Source organism: Lontra canadensis, unplaced genomic scaffold, assembly GCF_010015895.1.
Source record: "Lontra canadensis isolate GAN:19392208 unplaced genomic scaffold, GSC_riverotter_1.0 scaffold92, whole genome shotgun sequence".
Classification (NCBI taxonomy): Eukaryota; Metazoa; Chordata; class Mammalia; order Carnivora; family Mustelidae; genus Lontra; species Lontra canadensis.
Genome location: NW_022631086.1, coordinates 537,888 through 562,833, shown reverse-complemented (window position 1 = coordinate 562,833; position 24,946 = coordinate 537,888). Strand labels below are relative to the sequence as shown.

Below are 24,946 nucleotides of genomic sequence, written 5' to 3'. Positions count from 1 at the left end.
TGTTACAAATATGTATGTTACAAATCGTCTCTTGCTTTCAGTCCTACATCAGTCCCATCTTTAAGGACACCACGGGAGGACTCGCTGTGCTGAGCACAATGAACTAATTATCCCTCTAAGAATGCAGTATGTTTCCAGACACATTTTTCTCCAGGAGATAACACACATCTAATCCATTCAAAACGAAAGGCATTCAACATGCTCTATCCTTCTGAAAACACGCTTTAAAAAAATGCACTTCAGCTTGTAGAAAGGGCTTGGATACTTTATTGATATCCTGCAGCACTAGTCCCACAATAATAATTAGAACAAGGATTGATTCTCATTTCAGAGTAACAACCATGGAGGTTCATAACCTTTACGTGAGCTTGCAAAACCATTTCACCTGTTGGCAGAGGGCAGAGACAAACGTTCTTGGCCAGCTTTGCCCTGCGGCTGGAGTGAGAGGGAAGGACTCGGCCAGGTAGACATCACCAGTGGCACCCCTAGCCTGTAGACTCAGTGATGCAATGGCGGGTTCATAGAGATGATTAACAAGAACAGCGGAGGTGAGTACTGGGCTTGTGGGGGAGACACGGCCCAGCTGCATGGGGCAGTCAGAAGGCAAAGGGGGCTGCCGGGTGACACGTATATACTATTACAATGATCGTAAACACCCATCTGTTACTGTGTGTACCGATCTTTGCCTGTTAGAGCTTTGGCACGCACCCAGCAACAACCTGCTGACCCTTCTTCTCCCTTTACATCTTTTCTCTGCTTTAACAGCACCGGCCACTCCCCCTCACTAATTGGGGAACCCACGCAACACCAGGTTCTGCGCTAGGCTCAGTGAATGGATAAGTGGACACTGGCTGTGCCTTCTGGATATTCCTGCCTAGTGGGACTGGACAAGCGTCAGAGAGTGACAAGTGGGACGAGTGTTATGAATCAGATGTCACAGAAATATATATTTATGTATCTGCTCTATTTTCCTAAACTGTCTTTCCTCCTATCCCAGCTGGCCTTCAAGTGGTATTAAAAGTGGATAGTAACTTTATGGTGACAGTAAAATCAAGCTACGCGAGGCTTCCATTCCCCTTTCCGTCTTGGCGAGTGAGCTCCATTGGACTCCTCTTTCATCTCATATTTAATTACAAGGTAACCAAGCTGAGAGCCAAATTTGCTGGAAGTTTTTGTGAGTCTGAACACTTGCCTACTTCCCAGTTCCCACAGAGATACATGAAGTAACTTGTTTATATTAAGAGAACAAAGGAAGGGCAAAAGAGCTCTCTGTCAGGCTAGAGGTTTAGTCTTAATTAGGCCGAGAAACAAGTGTAACCCAATTTACTTTGGTTGATTCTGAGTAGAAAATTTCGAATCCTATACAAGTACATGAAAGAAAAAGGAGAAACAGCCAAAATATCCTAGCAGTTGAGAGGTGGGATGAGGGAGAAGACCCCCTCGTGACCCACTGCGATCTTGTCTCTACATTTTCTTTAATGAATATGTATTCTTTGTGTCATCAAAGTAGAACCAGGGGTGCCTTGGTGACTCAGTCTGTTGAGTGTCTGCCTTTGGCTCAGGTCATGATCCTGGGGTCCTGGGATGGGGTCCCGACTGCTCAGTGGGGAGTTTGCTTCTCCCTCTCCCTCTGCCCCTTCCCCCAACTCGTGGACTCTCTCTCTCTCAAATACATAAATAAAATTTAAAAAAAAAAAGAAGAAGGACGAATTTAATTTATGTGATAGTTACTCCCGTGGAGCTGACAGCCATCCCCACCCCTCCCTCCCTTTCTGTTCCACTCTGCCCAGGTCTGCTTGCCCAGCTTTCTGCTGGGTTTGGCTGTTGGGAAGCCTCGGTGTTATGAGGTAGGAGGAGATGGCAAAGGGGGAATTTCTACCCACTCGCAGGCTAACAAGAAGCCTGGTGTTCAGCACTGGCTGCATCAGAGACAGCCCCATCTCCATGGTTCCAGTTCTCATTGGGTCCCCTTGTCCCTTGGGAGTCCCTATGGGTTATCCCCCAGAGCACTGGTTAAGGCTGCCTGCCTATGCTTCAGTCCCTGGGTGCGTCACACTCCTTGCTGGCTCCCTTAGCCATACCGCCTTTTAGGAAGTAACCCCTTCATTAAATTCCCCCTTTGAGCCCACTGAACTAGTTCCGTCTCTTGTCAGATCCCTGGCTGAGACAATTTCATATTCACTCCAAAATCCCCGGTCTGAAAAGCTGATAGTTTGACTCCACATGCTTAGTCAGAATGTAGACCACAGCTTTTTACTGGGAGGCATACTGCTGAATTTTAGCTTGTTTTGTTTTGTTTAGGGCCTGCTTGACTCTCGTCAATGAAATAGATACTTAATTAGAACCTCTTCTATGCCAGAAAAATATTTTTGAATTTGATATCTACTGATATAATTAATTCCCGCAACTATCTTTATTGAGTAGCTACTATGTGCCAGGTACTCTCAAGCACAAAAGATATACCAGTGAACAGCTACTCATTCCTGACTTTACGGAATTTATTTTTGAGTGGGGATATATGGATTTTAATCTGAGGACAGCAGGTTATTAGGATTAGAAAGCTACTTTGGGTTTTTCTAATCTAATCCCTTACTTGGTGTTCAAATTACTACTTTATGGTAGCTCACCAGATACGCCGAGTCTCTGCTTGGGTCCTGCCATTTGATCCCCGCTCAGATGGTCCATCACACATTGGGCAGCCTGCATCTTAGAGTATTTTCTCACATTTATCGGAAGATCCTCAAGGACCACTTCAGGAAAACATAAGACAAGTTGCACCTCACCTTCATTTGGAATTTCATTAAATATTTGAGATGCTATCAGGTCGCCCATACATATTTGCCTCTTCATCCCGATAGTTATTGAGTAACTACTGTAGAAGATTCCTGGGGTGTAGGGCTCAGTGGTATGGAAAGTGGGAGTTTGCCCCTTGTGCTGTGGGGAGTTTGCTTAAAAATGGCGCCATCCTGTGACCACCTTCTTGACGTGTCTCAAGATCTTTGTTTCCTGGGGCTTCCACCAAAGTCTTTTCAGAATTTTCACCTTTATACCAAATTACTACTGGAAAAAATGTTGAAAAGACACCATTCCTCTGGAAAGTAAATGGTCTCCCTGCTCCTCTTAAGTCACCCTGTCCCCAAATGGCATGCTGTGGCCAGGAAGAGACACAAAACCATCACATGAAGAAGTGCTAAATCCTATGTGGGATGTATAAAATGTGAGGAAGGCATGGGGTGCTATGGAAACGTATAAAGGGGGGACCAGGCCTGGTTTGGGGTGCTCAGGGAGAGTTTCCTTGCAGGAGGGATGTGTGAACTGACATCTGAAGGCTGAGAAGAAGATAACTTGGGGAAGCCCGGCAGAGAGCAGAGACCATCCAGGTGGTTTTACGTCTTGTGAATGCAGATTGCTGGTATATCTTGCATTTCCCCCTTAGTCACCACTGAGCCTAGAATTTTCCCAGGACAATCTTATTTGCAAATATACTGCTGCGTTAGATAACTATTTTAAGTGTAACAATGCCTCCTTATTAAAGTATCTTCTAGTTTCCTTCTCTACTCTGGGGTGACCCCATCCTCCAATCCTAATGTGTCAGCCTCTCTCTTCTTCATTTTTCTTCTGCCCCCTCCAGACACTGGGCAGAGCTGCTTAGGCAGGAACCATGACTCTCTTCTTATGCAGTCACTGGAATGGGGCCTCTTATAAGAGATGGTTACAGCGCATCACCATGTAAATTTCCCTGCCCAGCATTTTCACCAAATTTTAATCAGATTAAGACAAACATCAGAGGAGTCCTAAAATGGGAAGGGTCACAAAAGGACAGACTGGAGGAGGGGGGTCACCCCACTCAATTTGTCTTACTACTTCCAGGGGACTTTAGGATTGACTGTGTGCATTTGAGCCTTGAGAACTTCCCAGGGCCACGTGGTCACCTTCCCTAGGAGATCCAAAGCCAGGGACAACTTCCCAGTGCCCGTATGACTCCAGACAGGACATCTGTTTAGAAGTCTGTGTAAATTAGGACATAACAAAATGGCAGACCCCAACGGATGAAGCCGCTCTGAGAGTACATGGAACCAGATTTTTACAGTGATCGCTGATTATCATCCTAGTGACGTAATGATAAGTGCCATTCCCTCAACAGAACTTACTTTGTTCAATCCCAACCACCATTTACTGTTCATGAAGTGATGTATGGAAAGGACACAATACCCAGTGTTGACATGTGTGGAATCTTAGCTCTATGGACAATTGTGTCATCTCAGGCAAGTCACTAACTTCTCTACGTTCTGAATTCCTTCTGGATTAGTAAAATGAGAACTCAGGAGTCGATGACATTTAAGAACACTTTTTAAAATCTAAAAGCCTAAGGTTCCATGGTTTGGGGGGATATGTTGACATGATGACCCCCTTCTTGACCCCTTTGACAGTCTCTCTTGAGGCTCCTATGTAGTTATGTAAGAGTTATATAACTTGAGGATCTTAAATATGGTCCCACTGTTATAGTCAGAAAACCACGAGTTGATGCAAAAACCAGGAGCAGATGGCATTTGTATAAGGAAACTACCTTAAATTACCTAGAATCCCGTATGTGGTAGAACTGTGTGGACACCTTAACTCAACTATTATCAACAGAAAATTCCCCACAAAAAATTTTAACGGCGTCATCTGACAGCAGATCAACGTCTAGCCTCAAGCTCATGATTTCTACTTATTCACTGACATCATCTCTACTTTCTGCAAAACTGCATTCTGGAAACTAGGTTAGGATGTAGCTTATGAAAGAGCTCATTTCACCATAGAGGGATATAATTTGGGGTTGCATCCCAACCAAGTACCAGCCCAAATATACCCCCGGAATAGTGGTAACATAAAAGTCAATATAACTGTACCACTGCAAAAATTACGCTCTTATAAGACACAGATAATGAAAAGTTATGGCTAGTTCTAAATTATCCTAGGAGCTCATATAGTTTATACACGTGTAATTATGGTGATTAGAACAAATTCACTGTAATGGGTGTCCTGGGTGAGCCTCCATGGAAATTGGGTGGAGGGAGGAGGACAAAGGGGGAGAGAAAAGAGAGTGAAAGAAAGAGTGGGAGGAAGGGACAGGTCAGCTGTAACATCTCAGGTAACTTAGCTATGGGGTTCTACTGAAGGGAAGAAAACAGAAGAGGAAGGGAGCCCTTTCCCCATAAAGAGAGAGAGGTGAGCACCAGCAGCCTGGGTATGGGGGGTAGGTGGCCAACCAGGTGGACCCCCCCCATGGGGAGCTTGGGGACTTCAACTATCTCAGGGCAGGGGTTCCGGGGAGGGTAGGCATCCTGGACAAAGGGAGACAGGGAGGCACAGCCTGGGAGTAGAAGGAATGGGAGTGAGGTCTTGTCCCTGTGCCAGTGGGAAGGGACATTGAACTGGCAAAGTTTAGTCTTTTAATGTGACTGAACTCATACCCCTAGGGCTGGTGAGGCCTGGTGTGAGCTGAAGACACCCCCAGAATTTAGGATCTGAGCCTGAGCAGGCAGAGTGCGACCTGAAGACTTCTTTAAATTTCTTTGAACTGATGAATCAAATTTTGAACATCAGGATATTTCCTATTAAAATCCAGACTTTTTTTTTTTTTTTGCTTGGTGAGGAACAGTATCCGATAAAGAGACAATAACCATTAGTTACCACTGGCTGGACCTTTCTTCTTAGCAACAACAGGGGAGCCCAGCTTGCTTCATTTACTCTAGGGTGTGCTCTCCCTGTTTGCCCCAGTCCCCACCACCCCCTTCAGTATTACACCCATCCCTTCACTGCTTTCCATGACCTGCCTGGCCCTGGAACTGGGAGCCATTTGACTCTGGACATGTTTGGATGTTACACTGTACACTAGGTGAGTAGTCCTAGAATGACCCCATGACTTGAAATAATCTGGTGAGAACAATGTATTTCTCTACAGTTTGTGAGTCATAGAAAAATGAAACATAGAGAATCTAAACTATCACTAGTGTGTTCTAGAAAAGCTGAGGGGGGGGGGGCGGGATGGTGTGAGAGAAAGGTGCACTTTAAGACCAAAAAGTACCATGGAAAGGTTTAGGGAAGGGAGTGAAAGAAAACTTTTCCAGTGGAGGGTGGGGAATATGTTCACAGCAGGTCTTTACCACTTAACCTTCTCAGCTCTTGTTTCTGTTTTTCCATGCTTCCTAGTAACCAAAATCTTTATCCTTCTAGGTCTTTCACAAGCCTACAACAGATCAATAAATCTTAGAATTTGTTCAGGGTCTTTATGAAGGAATCACAACAGAAGAAACAATTCAATGGGCAATTCTACCAAACCAAACACCCAAGTAACTGGTATGGGAGTTTTTGACATTTAAAAACCCTGGAACAGTAAGACAAAAGCCACAGTCCCAGAAGAATGACACGCTGAATTGTCTGGCAACACGTGGGGGTCCTAGCCCTCCGCAGACCCCCAAGGGTGGAAGTAGAGATTTGTTGGTTGATACTCTTTTGAACAAGCCAAGATCAGCCATAAATGTCCAGATTAACATATCATAGCCTCATCTCATAAAACGTTAGTTTGGTTGTAACTTTAAAAAAAAAATAAGAGTTGAGAAGTTAAGGCTTAGAAGTGGAGATCCGGGCCCCATCAAAATAAACGAAGGCTGTACGATTGGGTTTACGGACAAGAAGAACCAAGGACTAAACAGTCCCCCTCACTTGGAATCGCATTCTGACACCGAGCATTTAGGAAGATACCCAGAGGCATTAATCATCAGCATTTTTCCTAGAAAGGGGAAGAAACCCCATCCTGCACCCCATCCCAGTGTTTACTTCTTTCTGAACCCTGGAGATAGAAATTTTAATACACAGAGGTCTCAGAGAGGATCGGCGTGCATACCCCGAATCTTTCTGAAGAAGAAATGTCTCTGATATGTGATATCTTCCCTCAGGAGTACCAGGAGGAGGGGACGGTGAGGGGGATAGGAAAACAAAACCAGCTCCTTTCCCCTAATCCTGATGTGGATTAGAAAGCAGAAAGCTAAAAGCTGCCCTGAGGGAAAAAAACTACTCCAGACAAGAGACGGATCAAGCAAGTGTGACAGACTTCAGACTACTTAACCTTCTCTGCACAATTCTGAAATGTGTTTATCAGGCCACGCATTTTCAGCACATCTCCTCGCTTAGCGCCCCCCCCCACCCCGGGGTTCAGGCTCAGGTGGGCCTAGACACACACGGTGAGGGCCAGAGACAAGCAAGGCCTGAAAAACCCCAATCCAGGCCAAGTGAGGACAGGTTGCTACTTGTGTCTTTTTTCCTGGGATGCTTCTCTGGAAACTCTGTGATGAGAAAGTGTTAGGGAGCACGGGATTCTCTCTCTCTTCTGCGTCAATAAATCCCATTCCATGGTTTTATTTAAAAAAAAAAAAAAGTTCAAGTTCTTCTGAAGATGAGCTAACCCATATATAATTCATGAAAATGACTGCTCTAATGGCCTACCTTTCAGATATACTTTGCATTTCATTCTTTTGTAGACATTTAGGTATTTTAGTCTATTTCGATATTTTAATACATCAGTTACCATAATGGTGTTGTAAACCAAATACTTGACGGATGGAGTCGGTGTGAGCACAAACCCTAACCCAGCATTTTTTCAGGAGTGGCCCTGCCCCTTCTAAGGCACTGATAAGGATTGAATTGTGTGCGCCCCACCCCCAAATTCATGAGAAGCCCAATGTGACTGTAACTGGAGATAGGGCCTTGGAGGAGGTAATTAAGGTTAAATGACGTCATAAGGTAGGGCCCTGATCTGATAGGAATTGGAGTCTTATTCTTTTTTTAAAAGATTTTTTTAAAAAATTTATTTGATACAGAGTACACAGGAGCAAGGAGAGGGGTGGAGGGGGAGGGAGTAGCAGACTCCCCACTGAGCAGGGAGCCCCATGCAGGCTCGATCCCATGACCCTAAGATCATGATCTGAGCCAAAGACAGATGCTCAACCGTCTGAGCCACCCAGGACTGGAGTCTTTTTAAGATGGAGAAAAGACACCAGAGATCTTTTTCTCTCTTCATTCTCACCCAAAGCAAAGTCCATGTGAGGACAGAGAGAAGGCAGCCCTCTATAAGCCTCACCAGAAACCACCCTGCTGACACCCTGACCTTGGATTTCTAGCCAGCTGAACTGGGAGAAAATAAATGCCTATTATTTAAGGCACCCAGTCTGGGGTATCCAGTTTGGGATATCCTGTCTGCAGCCTGAGCAGACTTATACGATCACCATCAGCTTGGATTTTCAACAAGCAACCGGAGTGCTGGGCCCCTGATGCTAAAGGGGAATCTTTAGGGATGGGAACTGGAATGGGCATTGGTCACTAACTCCCTGGGTGCGAGTTGTCATTGTAAAGGCTGAGAATCGCTGTTTTGGTGGGGGGCAGGGAGGGAGCTCATGGCTGCCACCAGGCCCCAAGCCCCTCCCTCGGCCTCCTCTATTCTACCATCCCAAAGAGGAAAAGCTTACGGGGTCAATGATAAAATAGACATCTCAAGCACTTAAAATTAGGCTCCCACAAGGGGGACAGAATATTATGAATAGAACTCATCAGAAATCAGACTGGAGTCAGAGGTGAAGTACTTTGTGGGAAAACCCACATCCATTTCATACTTGAGTTAGTTCTAGAAGCACAAGAGGGGCCCCTGAGACCCACGTGAGATCAGTCCAATTGCACTGTAGGAGACCACATAAGGATTTGGTGGTAAGCAAAGTTAAGAGTAACTTTGTGCAGTGGTCACACCGGCCTGCAGGCATCAGACTGGAGGTGGCTGGTTGGATACTAGGGGTTAAGGCTTGGGACCCTGGCGGTCTCTTCCCTTTCCTCAAACAATCAAGTAAGATTGCATTTCGACATCCTAAAAGGTAAAAATGGAGTCAAACCAACAAATACTGAGGATACTTTTGACTCTGCAACTCAGGGGCCTAGAGAAAACAAATACTGGTTATCGTTATACTCTCATAAAATTCACTCATGAAAAATCACGAGTGAAGATTCTACTGAGTCAGTCAAATTGAAAAGACTTGAAATTGAGTTGTCGTGTCAGCAATAATAATACATAAGCAAATTGAAAGGGAGCAGGTACATTTGACTATGTGAAAATGCTACACAAAATCCTGCAAGTCTTCAAAATCATGACCTTAAACAACAATCAAACACTATTTTATAAACAGCCTAGTCGCTGGAGGGTGAGCCCAGGGCACTAAGATTTTTTTTTTCTTCAAGTGATTTTTATTTATTGCCAAGACAGAGGTCATGGCTATACTGTAAGAATGTTACCGTACCTCCAAATTAAGGCAACATTTAACGAAAGAGCAGAAAATTTTCTAGATTTTGAAAAAAATGCTATAAGGAGTACGATTTAAGTGGAATAGGGCTTTTCTAATGGACAGAATAAAATTATACTTTAGGTACTGAGTCACAGTCTAAATGCCCTGCTGGGGCACCTGGGTGGCTCAATCAGTTGAGCACCTGACTCTTGATTTCAGCTCAGGTCATGATCTCAGGGTCGTGGGATCAAGCCCCGTGTTGGGCTCTGTGCTGAACGTGGAGCCTGCTTGGGGATCTCGCTCTCAGCTCTTGCCACCCCCATGTGTGTGTTCTTTCTCAAAAAAAAAAAAAAAAAAAAAAGAAAAAAAAATCTAACAGGCATTAGTAGATAATCTGTGTATCCTAACTTGCTTTGGTCTTAAAATCACGGGAATGGAGTCCATAAGGAGAGACTTAGAGTGATTTTCTCCCCTGTAGGCCTGAAATCCTATGTGTGGCTTTGCCACCGGACAGCGTGGTCTCTCTCCGAGAACGCCAGTCATGTTCTCATCTGAAGGCCACACGGACAGAGGGAGAATGACAAAGAGCCAAACTAGGTGCGGTCCTGTGATTTTTGTAGGCACAAATGAGAGAAGCGTGGTTGACGGCCCCAAGTTCCAATGGCTTTCAGCAGGTTCTCCACACACTGGAGTGTGGTTCAGGTTTGTTTGTGAAGTAGCAAAAGATGCCTGGGTCTCATGTGTTGAACGTTTCGTTTATATTTTAGAAATATAATGGCTACACTAGGGATGCTAAAGGGTGAAATATGGAGTGAAATACAGCTGGTTTCAAATCTTGGACCTATAACCTACTGTAGGATCACGGACCCGAATTTTAATCAACCCTGGTCCCTTTAAAGTCAGGGGCCATCTAGGGGCACCTGGGTGGCTCAGTTGGTTAAGCGTCTGGCTTGGGCTCAGGTCATGATCTCAGGGTCCTGAAATCGAGTCCCTGCTCAGTAGGCACTCTGCTTCTCCCTCTCCCTCTGACGCACCCCGCCCCCCGGCCAACTCGTATCCTCTCTCTGTCAAGTAAATAAAATCTTAAAAAATAAAATCAGGGGCCATCTTATTTCACAGGGTTATGGTTTGATTTCGGTGATAGGACACTTAAATCCACCATGGTACACGGCACCAACAGGTATCCACTCCTATTAGCTTCTTTCCCATTATGGATAGACAACTGTCAAATGGCGTAAAAAGACAAAACACAGGTAAGCTAAACTCATTGTATTTGTTTTCTTTAGTCAGAACGTGGATGCTGTCACAGTTGTTACGTGCTCCTGTAACCACCACCAATGTCTTCCTGAAGAAGTTCTGCTTCTTTAAAAATTCAGTTTCTGTGCCACCCTTAGCTCAGCCCTAATGGGGAAACTTCCTGGGAATAAACATTTTTGATGGGTTTAATTTATTATCTTATTTCTTTAGCAAGTGTTTAATGTATAGCTCATATATAGGGAATAAAGCTCTGCAAGCTATGATTCCCATCCTCGGAGTTTCTAGAGGGAGAGGGATGGGTCTGCTAGTACCCAACATGTGAGTAAGTTCCCCTGTGCAACGTGCGGTTCTACATGCTTTGGGTCAGTTCCTCACAACCCCGTTAGGACAAAGGCACTATTATCTTAATTTTATGAACAAAGAATTCAATGAACAGGAACTTTCAGTAGGTTGCTTGCAAGTACAGTGCTACCAAGTGAGGGTACCGGAATGTGAAGCCAGGCTTTCAGATTTCCAAGTCTGTCCTCTTACTCGGTATGCAGTTCTACCAGATGTGTACATTTATGCCACCGATTTACAGATTATAAGAGCTTGGGGTGTGTGCCTTGGATGTTCAGAGAAGGGCCTTAGAAATAGTTACTTTAAGGGGCACCTGGGTGGCTCAGTCATTAAGCATCTGCCTTTAGCTCAGGTCATGATCCCAGGGTGCTGGGATCAAGCCCCATGTCGGGCTCCCTGTTTGGCGAGAGGCCTCCTTCTCCCACTCTCCCTGCTTGTGGTCCCTCTCTCGCTGTCTGTCTCTCTCAAATAAATAAACAAAATCTTAAAAAAAAAAGAAATAGTTACTTTAAATCTTTCATTTTATAGAAGAAGGAATTCCAGAGACTGGAAAGAATATCACCCAAGGTCAGCTAGGCCAGTGGCCCCCCAGCGGTGGCTGCCATCAGAACCACCCTAGGAGGCTTGCTAAACACAGACTGCTGGGACCTGCCCCCGGAGTCTGATTCTGCGGGTCTGGGTGGGGCCTGAGAGTCTCAAACAGGTCCCCACATGTGGTTGATGTCGCTGGTCTTGGGAATACTGTTTAAGAACCAGCATCCTATTTCATTCCCTGTCTGAGCCAGAACGAAGCTTCTACTCCCCTCACTTCGCATCTTCCCCATAAACAGGGGATATCAGCAGCTCTGGAACAACGAGAATTCAGAGGGAGACTGGGCAGCCTGCTGGACCCAGGCACGGAATGCTCTCCTCCTCCTAGTTTAGCTGAGACATCTGGAAGCTTCTTCACCGCAGACAGGCTCATGACATCATGATTTTCTGTAACGCTGGTATTTCACTATGACCTTCTCCACTTACCTCTGCACATACTCAGTCTGAAACAACACAGACCTGCTTACCGCCCACTGTAAGTATTATTCTTACTTTGAGCTATTTACCAAAACTTATCCTCTAAAATGTGGCTCTTTGAAGGCCAAACACAGAAGTTTTAGCAAAAGGACAGGGGTCATGAACTATCTGCCAGCATTTATCCTCGGAAGAAGAGGATGATGAGATCATTTCAAAGTTTTCTTTAGTTTATGTTATAATTCAAAAGGAAATTTTTTGCTTATTTGTTTAGCTAAGAGGATCCCTTGCCTTTCATTAGGGTCCCTGATAGAGTGAACTATTTTGGAAGTAGGGACACTATTACTCTTCGAACTTGCCACGGTGAACGTTGTTTAGTGTTCGTGCTGTCATGGGGTGCTCTGCAGCTCAGCTCCCTTAAGAGCATCAGGGATGAGCAAGCCTGGCATGTAGGAAGTGTGTCTAGAGTGCCAGCCAGCTCCAAAGATCATCGCTCCTGTTATTTAAGAGAGCCCAGGGGTCCGCCCATTTGCTTGGGCAAGCAGGTGGGCTGACTTGAGCAAGTCGACAGACCCCATAATCAGAACTCTCTCTCCCTCATGAGCAAGGGGATTTAAAGAGCATGACACCCAAGATGCACTTATGGGGTGTCTCGATCTGTCCCCCACGAAATCTCACAGGACTTAATACTGGGTCGTCCGTCACTGAAAAAAAGCATCTTTTCAGAACACCTGCTAGGCTCCAGACATTCTAGGTAAGGGTGCTCAAGAACACTCCCATTAGCTTTTTTTCTTTTGAAATAAGTATAAATCCATAAGAAGCTGCAAAAAGCCAAGAACTGGACCAGGAGATCTCCTGTCTCCTCACCTAGTTTCCCCCAATGGTAACCTTGGTGTGACTACAGTATAGACACAAAACCAGGACACTGATATCACTCCAGACCATGAAGTACATTCGAACCTCATCAGTTTTCAAGCGCAGGGGGCATTTTGGTTGTGAAAGACACAAAAACAAAAAGAAGAGACAGAAAGGGGATGTAAAGACCATGAACACAGCGGGCAGTGTCAAATCATCCCATGTTACTTTGGAAATTTGCCTTTTCACTTGTTGTGAGAAGAAGATAAATGGTAAGTGCATGAGCTAGATAAATAAGACTGTCCCTAAAAAAAAAGACCTTAAAAATTTTTCCCCCAGAGATTAAGCATAACAATTATAATCAAATTAACTTGTTTTTCAAATCCTCTATAGATGGGAACACTTATTAGTGACGTGAGATTTGATACTCAGCAGTTTCCCCTTATCTGTGCTTTCAGTTTCCCCGTGGTCCACGGTGGCTCAAAGCAGGTGACCCTCCTGCATCAGAAGGTCAAGTCTAGCACTAGGTCATGATGCCTATGTCGTTCCCCTCACTTCATATCGTCACATAGGCATTTCATCATCTCACGTCATCACAAGAAGAAAGGTGAGTACAGTACAATAAGATTTTGTGAGACAGAGAGATCACCTTCCAAGAACTTTTATTAGAGTCTATTGTTGTGATTGTTCAATTTTATTTTTAGTTATTGGTACTTAATGTGTTACTAGCCTAATTTTTAAATTAAACTTTATCATAGGTTCGTACATCTAGGATAGTAGGTACAGGGTTCAGGAATACCTATGGTTTCAGGCACCCACTTGTGGTCTTAGAATGTATCCCCATGGATAAGGGGGGGTTACTCAACACAGATCCTAGTCCCCCCCAAACTCACACACAATCTTCGCAATCTGTATAATTCATAAAATGACGACATGAGGAGTTTAGAACTTGCTATATATCGCCAGGCCTGGAATGGCATGTAGAAGGCACTTGGATTTTGTTACTTTCCCTAAGTAATATTTAGAAGCCCCTATTGTTGTACCCATTATAAATTAGTCTTATCGAGTCATTAAAGGTTTCAAAAATATTCTTCCCTGAGCATTCTTGTTTTCATATATGTATGAAACATATATATATATTCGCATATATATATATACACACACACACACACACACACGTATGTATATATATTTGGAAATATTAAAATGGAATATTTTATTATTATTAAATATTAAGGTTTTCCTCTGTATCTCATTTTCATAATATATACAGTCAGATTGGGACGTTAGGACGTCGAACCATTAATAATACTCCAGCATCTTCCTTAACTAACAACTTCTTTCAAAACTGATGTAATGCGAGGTAATCAACAAGGGACCTCTCACTATGATGCGTTTGCCAATATTTGGTCTTTAGCCGAAATACTTTTTAAAAAAACAGCAGCAACCCACCAAAAGAACATGATGTCTCCAGAAGCTTCTAAGAAGCAGAATGTCCAGGTCTATCAAAAAAGACCAGCAGTACTTTCCTAAGCAGGTAATGATGCGGTAACCTTTTTGATTATTCACCCTAAGAAAGCTGCTCTGGTATTAGGAAACAAAACACAGCATTTTCCTTTTGCGTGGTGGGGAGTTGTCTGTGTGGATCTCCCACCAGCCAGGCCAGCCAGAATAAACAGATGTTTCATTACGTGGAGGAGCCAAATTCCCCTCCATTGTACACACAGAGCTGATGACCCCCACTGGGGTCATCTGAATTCTAAATGACCAAGCAGAACTTTTGCAGACCCCCACTCCTACCCTCACCCCTTCTAGGGCCAGCCCTAGGCAAGGCTCTGAAATAGGAGAAGCTTGCTCTGGACCACACTGGTGGAGTCTCCCCTCCCCCAGGTATCATCTCAGTTGAGTATCCCGAGGTCTCCCCTCCCCCCACCCCTGCCCACCTGGAACTCTCTCCATCCAGGGTTGCTTCCCTAGGCTTGGCCATCTCACAAAGATTCCAAGGACGTGGGGAGTGCCCTCAAATAACCTGCCCAAGACACAGAGCTAGAGAGCTGCAGGCCTGACTCCAAGTTCTGTGCTCTATCGCCCACAGTGTGTTGAATGGCTCTGTAGGCCGAAGTAGTTGGAAACTGACTCTTTAATTCATTTTTCTTAAGCTCAAGTTGTTTGTGGTGGTCCTTATTTCTTCAGAATCAAATCGTAGGTATGTTCTATTTCAGCTCCCGGAAAAAATTTAAAATGCTTAAAAGTATTTAAAAATTTTTAAAAGTACTTCAGATAGTAACATTTTTGAAAAATTTTTATTTAGAGAGACAGAGTGTGGAGTGGGGGACAGAGGGAGAGAGAGAATCTTAAGCAGGCTCCACACTTAGTGGAGAGCCCAACCTGGGGCTCGATTCCATGACCCTGTGATCATGACTTGAGCTGAAATCAAGAGTCAGACACCTAACTGACTGAGCCACCAGGCGCCCCTATGGTTTACAACCTGTCTTCAGCAAAATGTAGCACCCTTTGTGTGTGTGCGTATATATGCATGTGTGTATATATACATACAAATGTATACATATAAAAAATAAAAAACCATCAAAATAATCAAAACCAAGGAACTTTTCATTGACCATAGCATATTTCTTTGTAGTTGTTAAAGTAGAATAAAAAATAACTTTATTCTTTGCAATACAACAAAGTCCTCTATTTAATAGGTAACACAAAAGAGAAAACCACCTCTGTAAAAGCTTTCAAATTGATTTCTAAAGTCACCATTACACAATCAGTGGACTCAGCTTCATGCCTGCAAAGAAGACCCTGAAACCATTTACCTGGAGACCTTTCTCTGCTGCACAGGTTTTTAGATCCCTGGACTTAAAAAGTGCTTATAAAACTATGCTCATGAATCAGTGATTCAGATTATGAACCCTGGTTGGCTTCAGATTCCTTTTATGCAGTTTGCACAGAGGTGCTGTTGTTCAGAAACACAGCCACAAAGCGAGCTCAGTGGGGCTGAAGAAAAACAGACCACGGGCTCGTGCATGAATGCGTCCCCAAAGACAGGGCAGTGTACACGCTCTGTGTGTGTGTGTGCGCGTGTAACTAGTTATTCAGAGTGCTTTAGTGCAAGATGAACGTGTCCAAGTGTCATCCTTTAATTTCAAACTAGAATCTGTAGATTTTCTTCCCAAGCTGGCAGCCTGCCATTCCCGCAGGACTCAAGTGGCTCGTGGCTTTGGGAAGAAAGGGGGTCTCAGTTATGGGACACTCCGCTGCTCCCGCCCACCACACTACTGTGGGTCTCTCGGTTTTAGGATGGATTCCATGGCCAGAATTCCTAGACTTTCAGCTTAAACCATCAAAGGAATCATGGATTCCTTTAGGATGTATAGACTTAAAAAAAGGTCTTTATAGAGGAAAGGTGTTCTACCATATTCTCTGTGATCTGAATTCTCCCTCATCACAGCCGGGAGAAATAGCCAGGGCTTTGGACACCATCTTAGACTGATAACCACCTTTCCATACTCTCTGCATAACTTACATAAAGAGGACCTCAAGTTCACCTGACTGGCTGTGAAAGTGGCCAGGAAAACCATACATTCACATTTTTAAGGTGAAAATTCTAAATTTGAATTATTACTTCAATGGTTTTTCTCCCTTCTTTCTTCCTAAATACTGTGACTACAATAAGTACACTCGGTCGCCATACAGACATTTTCATACAAAATCTCCCTCCCTTCATGGAGGGCACATTTTATTTCAAGAAACCTTCAACAGCCAGATATAATTAATCAGTGAAACCTGAGGGTCAGATCTATGCAAAACAATGAACATTTGAGATCTTGTGTTTCTTAGGCACAGTTGTGAGTACTGGAAATGCACTGTTTCATTCAGTTCGTTTAAGAATTTGATGATACCCATTTCAAAGATGGGCAATTTGAGGCTCACGCAAGCTATGTAACACATCCCAAGTGACACACCTGCTAAGCACAAAGCCAGTTCCCTCCAGATCTGCTTACTCTAGTGTTAGGTTCTCAACCACTGCCCTATGCTTGAAAAAGGGGAATCAGCAGTTTTCTCTGTAAAGAAGAAATACTCTCAGCAGTCTAGGATCCTACTCTGTAGAACAGAGACATATTTCTAGTAAATTCCTAATACTTTCTACACCCTTACCTCAAACAAAGACCAACTAAAGGCATCACAGCATCTAAAAACCAAAGGACAAAAAAAAAAAAAAAAAAAAGGGAAGACGAAATAAGAAAAAAAAAAAAAGGACAATGAGCTGGATTTACAGCTTTCGAGAAATTTCTCCAAATGGTCAAATATGAAAAGTTACATATGCAAAAACATCAAGCTAAATTCAAGTTCTAGAAGCATAAAGCATTGAGCAACTTCTTTGTAATGAAAATGGAAACCAGTGTCAATTTTCAAGTAGGACAAATATTGTTCTTTGGAACGGAAACTTGTTGCTGCATCTCACCACGGAGCAAAAGGCTTATAAACTCCTGAAAAAATAAGGTTCACATGGAAACAAAAACACAACAGGAACTCCAATATGGATACCAACAAATGCTGCCTGTCTTCTCAATTCCTTTAAAAGCCATCGTTGGCTATTAAAATGTCAATGTAGAAATCATAAAATACCAATAACTCTAGTATTCCAGAGGAAATGTTTATGCTGAAGATTTTAAACTTTGGTTTTATAAAAATTTACTAGCAAGGAAGATTGATGGAAAATGATGACGTCTAAGGACAGGCAGGTCCGGTTACTAGGAAGTCACAAGACTATCTTGAAGTCATGAGGACCACACAGTAATGGCAAATAAGGACAGCTAACACCTTCGATTTCTCATGATGTGCCAGGTGCCATTTTGAAGATTTTTTAAAAAAATGTAAATTAACTCACATCATTCTCACATCTCTAAAAGGTAGGTATTACTTTCAGCCCTATTTTGCACTTGCGAAAAGGGAGGTACTGAGAGATTAAGTAACACACCCAGTCAGTCATACAACTGGGAAGTAGTAGAACTGGAACCATTGGAACCAGCTGGTCGGGGACTGACAATTTTACTCCCTTGTCTCTGACAACTCGCCGGGCAAAGCCCTGCGCACGAGGACAGGGATTGTCCCCACAGAACTGAACTAATTGTGGAGAGAAAACAGAATTTCCTCCATGTTCCTCCAGTAGAGCGTCTTAGGGCTGGACTTGTGGTGCCTCCCCCTGATGGTTCACAGCTCTGTGGGAGTGCCAGAGCTCCTGGGCGAACTCTCAGAAGCAGGGAGAAAGATGAAGATGGCTTCTAAGCCTCCATTTTCTTGACATGTTCTTTGCATAGTCTTCCATCTTATCCCCACCTCTCAAACTAGTCATGAGCTCTCTGAACTCCGGCCCTGGACTGCTCATGCTCTGTATCCCCCACTCCCACCCCCACCCCAGTTTGCACCAAGCAGTTGCTTCATAGAGGCTGTTGCATGATTTACATGTGTTGTCGACATCTTCCCACAGAGGCTGAGCCCTGAGCTGAGTCCTCAGGGAAGTGATGCGTGAAGAGACATGGAAAGAAGGGGTAAGAAGGCAGCCACAGTGGTTGTGAAGAGACAGAACTCCTGGGGAGTGCTTGGCGTGAACCAAGGAACTGGGCTGGACTGTGACCAAACAGGGCAGTTACTGATGCGGGATGTCAGAGTCTATCCTAGGGAATTTGGAGATCACTCCATAGGCAATTAGGATCATTGGCCAATGACACCCGGGAGGAAGCAATCTGCCAAGGGCTTTGTTTGCTGACACGAGAGCTTCCAAGTCCCAGAGTTAGAATGATCAGAGAGAGAGAAGCCAAAAGTCAAGAAGCAATTTCCAGGAAGGGAGAAGACAGTGATTAAGTCACCCATTTTATTTATTTAATTTTAACACGCTGAATGGTAGGCTGCCAGTATCCAAAGCGGGCCATCTTCACACTATTCTGACAAAGCAGGTAGAAACGGAAAGGCTTGCGGAGAGGCGGTGGACCAAGTGAACTCACTTCTGTCCCTCGGGCCAGTGAGCTCTGGGGAAGCTTCTGTGAGTTTCCACAGCTCTGTTTTCAGGAGGGCTCATCTCATGTCCTGAGCCCAGAGTGAAGAAGAATAATCAGGTGGAGAAGGCCATGGGCACTAGAACACAGTGGATGGTAGCTGGGGTTGGAGTTGGCAAAACTTAGGATTGAATCCAGCTGGGAAAATCATTACTACTCATGGGAACTTGGGTAAATTCACCTAAATTCACCTAAACCTGCCTTAGGTCTCAGTTGCTTCATGTATAAAATGGGGATGATTTAGTACTTAACTGCACATTGTTGAGGGGATTAAATAAGATAAAGGGGCATAAAGCATTTAATCAAGAGCTCTGGTACATAGATTTTCTAACTCGCATTTTCTTAGCTTCCGTATTTGTTTATTTGATATCCATTCATTATGAGGCCAAACTAATAGCCAAAGTTGCTTACATCTCCACTGTGGTCCAGAACCCATAGCCGGAACCACCTCTACCTAACTCATATGCACCAAACCAATACCTCCCTGCCTTTCTCATCCCAGGGTCAGGGACCAGACAACTGGGCACAGCCCGTATGCCCCAGGCCCTGCCAAGCCTAATCTGCCTTGCATGGGCAACCCCATGGAAACCCCAATAAAGGCTCAGCCTAGGCTTTCCTCTTGCTCTTTTCTGCCTCCCGACTGACTCTGGTGCTTTGGCCTGTGGTCCTGGGTGGCAGGCCACGCAGCTACTCTTGGGAAATGTAAGTAATAAAAAATCTCCTTTGAGTGCCATGATTCTGTCTCTTCTGTCACTCAGTCGCTTCTATAAATTAAAACCCCACACGTACAACCATTGAGACAACAGAGCCCAGTAAACAACAGCCACGATAACTTTCCCACAGGTCATAAAATAAATCAGTTCTGTTCATGTCTCTTCTCTCCATCCCTTCTCTCCTGTTACTTTCACGGTTTTGACCTGAATCATTGCAACAACCTCCTGAGTACGTCTTGTGAAATCCAATCTCTTGCTTCCTCAAACCATCCCTTCAGATGCTTCTCTTCTAAAACTCAGGATGTAGGTCCCCCTCTGCCAGGAAAGCTTGATACTGTTCCCTCTGATCTAAAGATCCAGTCCAGCTCCTTATCTTGGCAGTTAGACCTTCCAGGGTCTGGCCCAGAACAGCGGCCATATTGGACAACTTGACATTGCCCACTAAGGTCACGGCTTTTCACACCTGTCTGTCTTTGCTCAGGTGTACCCATCAGTTTTACACATAGCAACTGCTCCGTGAATATTTATTGAATCATAAGCCCTGTGATTATTCTAATTAAAACAAAGGACTCTTATCAAGTGGTTAATTACATAGTTAATAATGGAGAAATATGGGAAAAGGCTTATACAAGCTCATTTACATGAAGAATAATTAGTACAGGTCAGACTATAAGAGTCTGTTAAATTCTATCAGAAAACAGTGATGATATAAAAATCATTTTACAGTGTTATTGCCATATTTAGTCATAACTATTAATTATATGATGGGGTTAAAACTAATTTAGGCTTGCAAAGACAAAATATTTTTTTGTTTGTAAACAAACTGTACACCTACGAGATGTAATTTCCCTGTGTGCATTTTACTCATGCCTGAAGTTGCTAGGCCAAATATGGGGTAAGGTTAACAATTCCACTTGGAATTTATAGAAGTCTAACCAGGCTTCTTCAAACTCTTTCTGGTCCTAAAGAAAGAAATGGGCCATGACCTGGCTGGAAGGAACCCAGATGCAGCCTGGTCTCTGTTCCTTCAAGCCTACGCTAGACCTGAATGAGGAAATCAGGTTTAGGTAGAACTCACTCATATCCTCTCTAATGGCTACCTGAAACTCCTCCCAGGTCTTCAAGAAATATTTGGTGGATTATCTGACTTTATCATCTGACTTTCCATCCAGCATAATTGTTGAAAAAGAAAGTTGGCTGAGTTTACAGTTACCTCTTCTTACTAGGTGGGTGGTTGGGCTTGGGAAAGAATGAAAATCATTTCATTGATACAAGGAGAAGCTGTTCCCAGCAGACATAAGGAAATGGTGGTTAGGGAAGAATTTTAAAAATTACTCAAAGATGATTACAGGCTGTCACTGAGCAATGAGGAAGGAAGAGCTTTCTTTTCGACTACAGAGTACATAGCTCTACAGACAGAAATTATTATTTTATATTTAGGCCAATGGTAGTCTATATGCCTTTGAAATGTAAAAAACAATAATAACTTAAGTACCTGGTATGACTTTCAAAAACATCAAGATAGATCCCACCAGCCATACAGGAAAATCAGGCCCCTTGCTTTGTAAGATCTTGCGTTTCATGGTTCTGAAGTCACTGGTGAGCATGTAGTCATTGAGTGCCTGCTTGATGCAGGACCTTGGGCATGGGGGACTCAGAGGGTAGCAAGCCATGGAGCTCTCCCTGGGCTCACCATCTGGATAAGGAGGCAGGACCACATGGAAAGTGAATGAATGAGAGATATATGTTACCTCACAGCCAAGTCTTTTCAGTGTTCCCAGAAGCTTCAACAAAGCGTAACAATTCTGAAAGGACCCATGCACTAAAATGAACATGATTTCACTCAACAAAGCAAATAACTTAGTTGCAATTTAAAATTCGCAAGTGTTCGTCCTTGATTGGGTTTTGAGAAAGTGTGTGGGGGAAATTGCTTTTAGCAGAGATGCCCTTGGACAGTTTTCAAGCCCTGATCAAGGGCATCATGTTGCATGCCTCGACCTTCTGCCCCTGTCTTTGCCGACTTCTGAAGCAGTCAAAGCACAATTACGGCAGGTTTTAGGATGCCAAGTTGGGGGCTACCCTTATGTAAAATACGCATCCTTACTGCATCTGGGCAGAACTGGCAGCGACATAGTTATAACTCTAAGTCTGAAGCTGTAAAGTGACCCAAATCTGCCTCCCCCTTCAGTTTCCTCACCCCTGTGAGGTGTAAGAGGGCTTCTTGAGCTGTATGGGCTTCTGCTTCAATTTCCTGTCCATTTCTGAGCTGGGTGTTGAGAAAGAACATCCCTATAGGCAAGGCCAAGAGCAGTTATGAGTTGAAAAGACTTGTCTCAGGTCACACTGCCTAGCAGCTGGGATGCTCCTCCGATCACTTTCATTAAAAAAAAAGTCACTAACCATTCACGAAAGGCATGAACTAGGGGTTGTCACGTTCTCTGAGTTAACTTTTACCACGTACCAATGATATATTTGTATCACATAACAGATCTACTCTTCATACTTAGTGATTCTATGGTGTGTGAAACAATTGTAACTATTAAATTTTACATCAAAAGAAAACATCATTGCTCTAGAGAACTAAGAACTAAAGCATCAAAACCATATTCTTTCTTATTTAAAGTCTCTTTCCTGGTACCTAAAAGTAAAACCTTAAAAACCATTCATCAATCCCTCTCGAGAGAAATTTGTTGAATAATTACTCTGCACCAGGACCTGGATGGGGCATTAGGATAAAACGATTTTTGAAAAGATTAATCTATGGCCCTTGCCTTTAAAGAAAAAGATTTCTTCTTGAGTAGGTTAGAAGTTAAGTCATATTTAAGGGAGGGAGAATAAAATACGAGGGAATTAAAACACAGTATCGCATCAGCCATAAAAAGGACCAAAGCTCTGATGCACGCTATGGATGAATCTTAAAAGCATTATTATGCTAAATGAAATAAACCAGACATGAAAGGACAAGTATTGTATGATTGTACTTATATGAAATACCTAGGAAAGGCAAATTTATAGACAGAAAGTAGAAGAGAGGTTACCAAGAGGGACAGGGGAGAGTTGCTGCTGCTTATTGGTTATGGGACTTCTGTTTGGGGTGATGAAAAAGTTTGGGCAGTAGATGGTGTGGTGATGGTGGCATAAAATTGTGACTGTAATTCACAGCTGCTACTGAATTGTGCCCTTAAAAATGGACAAAATGGCAAATTTTATGTTATATATATATATATTTTATTACCACTTAAAAAATGAATAATGTCGCATACCAGAAACTATTGAATTGTCCCCTTTAACTGAGTGAATTTACATTGTAAAATTATAAATTATATCTCAAGAAACCTGTTAAAGAAACCACACCATCCCTTTATTTGTCATCTCGTAAAGCTCTGAGTATTGTTAAAGAAATTTACCAGGAGCAGAACCAGGTGATCAATGTTTGAAATACTATGACTCATCCTTCTTGCTGAATACCTAGGTTCTACAAATAATCACTAATCCTTTTGGCAGTTCAGAACACAGAAGAGCCTTCTATTTTTTGCATTCCTGGGTTAAATAACTGATTTTTCTATCTGGCAACGCATAGTTATCGGACTCTTTTCAAAATAATCTCTTGGCCTGATTCTTGAATACAGTCAGCCTGAGAAGTAGGGCTGGAAACCACCCTCAGAACAAAACAAATTACAACATTGAGTTTTTGTATCCTTCATTTGTAGGTTAGCTACAGATCAGAGCATGCCAGTATCCAGAAAAATGCCTTTCTGGCATTTTCTTTATCAACTTTCAACACATATTTGTTGAAATGAAAGAACAGTTGCGTTTACTGCTCAGACAGCTCTCAGGACCACGGGTCAGATAAAAGCATTTTGAGGGGCTGCAGGCCAGATCAGAAAGCCCCTGGGAGTTTATGACTTCTGGGCTCAATGCTCGCTTCCTCTCCTGGCTCAGAGCTTCTCTCCTAGGTCAATCATCAGCAAGACCAAAGAGTTCCTTTCTAAATAAGTATTGTTAAAAAATTCAAGGTCTAGACAGAACAGAAGGAGGTCAGGAGTTTCAATAGTATTTCATTCCAGTGAAAATTTGTTTCAGAAAAGGACACAGTTACATTCTGAATTCAGTTCGCAGGAGAGCTAGGATTTGGTTAATAGTTCTATTGTCGCTTCAAAACAATTGTAACAGAAAAGAAAAATAATTAATGGGGAAACCCAGAAGCTAACTCTGTTTTGCCATGTTCCATCCCGGAGTTAATAATGTGATGTGCTTTAGACTAGAATTTCCCAAAAGCCAGTACATCTTTTGTCCTACTGGTCAAATACAAGTATCACAGAACAAGGATGTCATCTGAAAAGAAAAGCTGTGGGAGGAAAACAACATGGAAATAATGCCCTTTTCCTGGGTGACCACTGAGGCACCAATGCCTTTGACTAGGAAAATAGAAAATGAACTGTCCACAAACGAGCTAGCCGTAATTTATAATAACCTGAGAAGAAAGACAGCCTCTGGATTGGCAGCTCTGTCTGAAGTGGGGGTAAGCTTGGGCACTCATCATCACCTTCCTGAACCCTTAAAAAAAAAATCACAGGGTCATAGCCAAGTGTCAGACATACCCTGGGTCGGAGGTCCATCTTGGCTCCGTGGAATAAGGAGTTTGGATTCAGGCCTTCGAGGGGCGCTTCGATTCCTCCACCCGCGGATGAGGGTCCCCACCATGGTTGTGGATAGCATGTTCCCCCGGCAGCCGTGACCCTGCTGGGCGACGGGGAGGGGTGGACAGTCCTGTCAGGCTGCCGCCGTCAGGAGAACCATGTCCAGCCGGGGCAGGACGAGGTACTACGCCCAAGGCAGACAGGTCCGGGCAGTTCGGCTGCCTGTGTCCTCCACCCACATTCTCCCTGGCTGGCGTTGCCTACCCTCCCTCAGGAGGCCCTTGGAGAGCTTGGGAGATGGGATGAGAAAAGCAGACAGTGCCCAAATGAAGATGAGGCAAATAGAGCCAATCGATAGGAGGGGATGGTCCCATCTTCTTTCTGGAAGGGAACATGTTTTTAAATCTTCCCTTTTCACTTAAACAAGCCTCATTTTTTACAATTTAAAAATAATGATGTGTGTGTGGGAGGGGAGGTGGGAGGCATGTACCGATGCATCTTGGTTCTCTTTTCCCGTCCCGTTTCTCTTCTGAACAGCAACAGCTTTGGGGCAATTGCTTTTCGGAAGAGAACCATTCTTCTAGATCAACAGAATTCATTATCTATGAAGAACACTTCTAGTGTCCTGAGTGTTCAAGTCACAGAAGCCTATCAGCTTTTGTGGTTGAGGAAACTTGATTAAGGCAATTTAATAAGAACTCAAAATCACGTAAACTCTCAAAGGATTTTTAAAAATGAATTGATTCCGGTGGCTTAGTTCTATTCTC

General features: G+C 43.5%; 1 protein-coding gene across 2 annotated transcripts in view; it reads right to left on the bottom strand.

Annotated features, from left to right (window-relative positions):
* Positions 1 to 24,946, bottom strand: part of PLEKHG1 (pleckstrin homology and RhoGEF domain containing G1) — a 218,483-nt gene that overhangs the window by 105,083 nt on the left and 88,454 nt on the right. Inside the window, exon 1 of one of the 2 annotated variants that reach the window (XM_032836354.1) lies at positions 24,141 to 24,370. The exons of the other annotated variant lie outside the window; for it this stretch is intronic. Within the exon in view, the coding sequence (XP_032692245.1) occupies positions 24,141 to 24,258 (118 nt within the window). The 5' untranslated portion in view covers positions 24,259 to 24,370. Of the gene's footprint in view, positions 1 to 24,140; positions 24,371 to 24,946 lie in introns of those variants that run through there. 2 annotated transcript variants of the gene reach the window in all.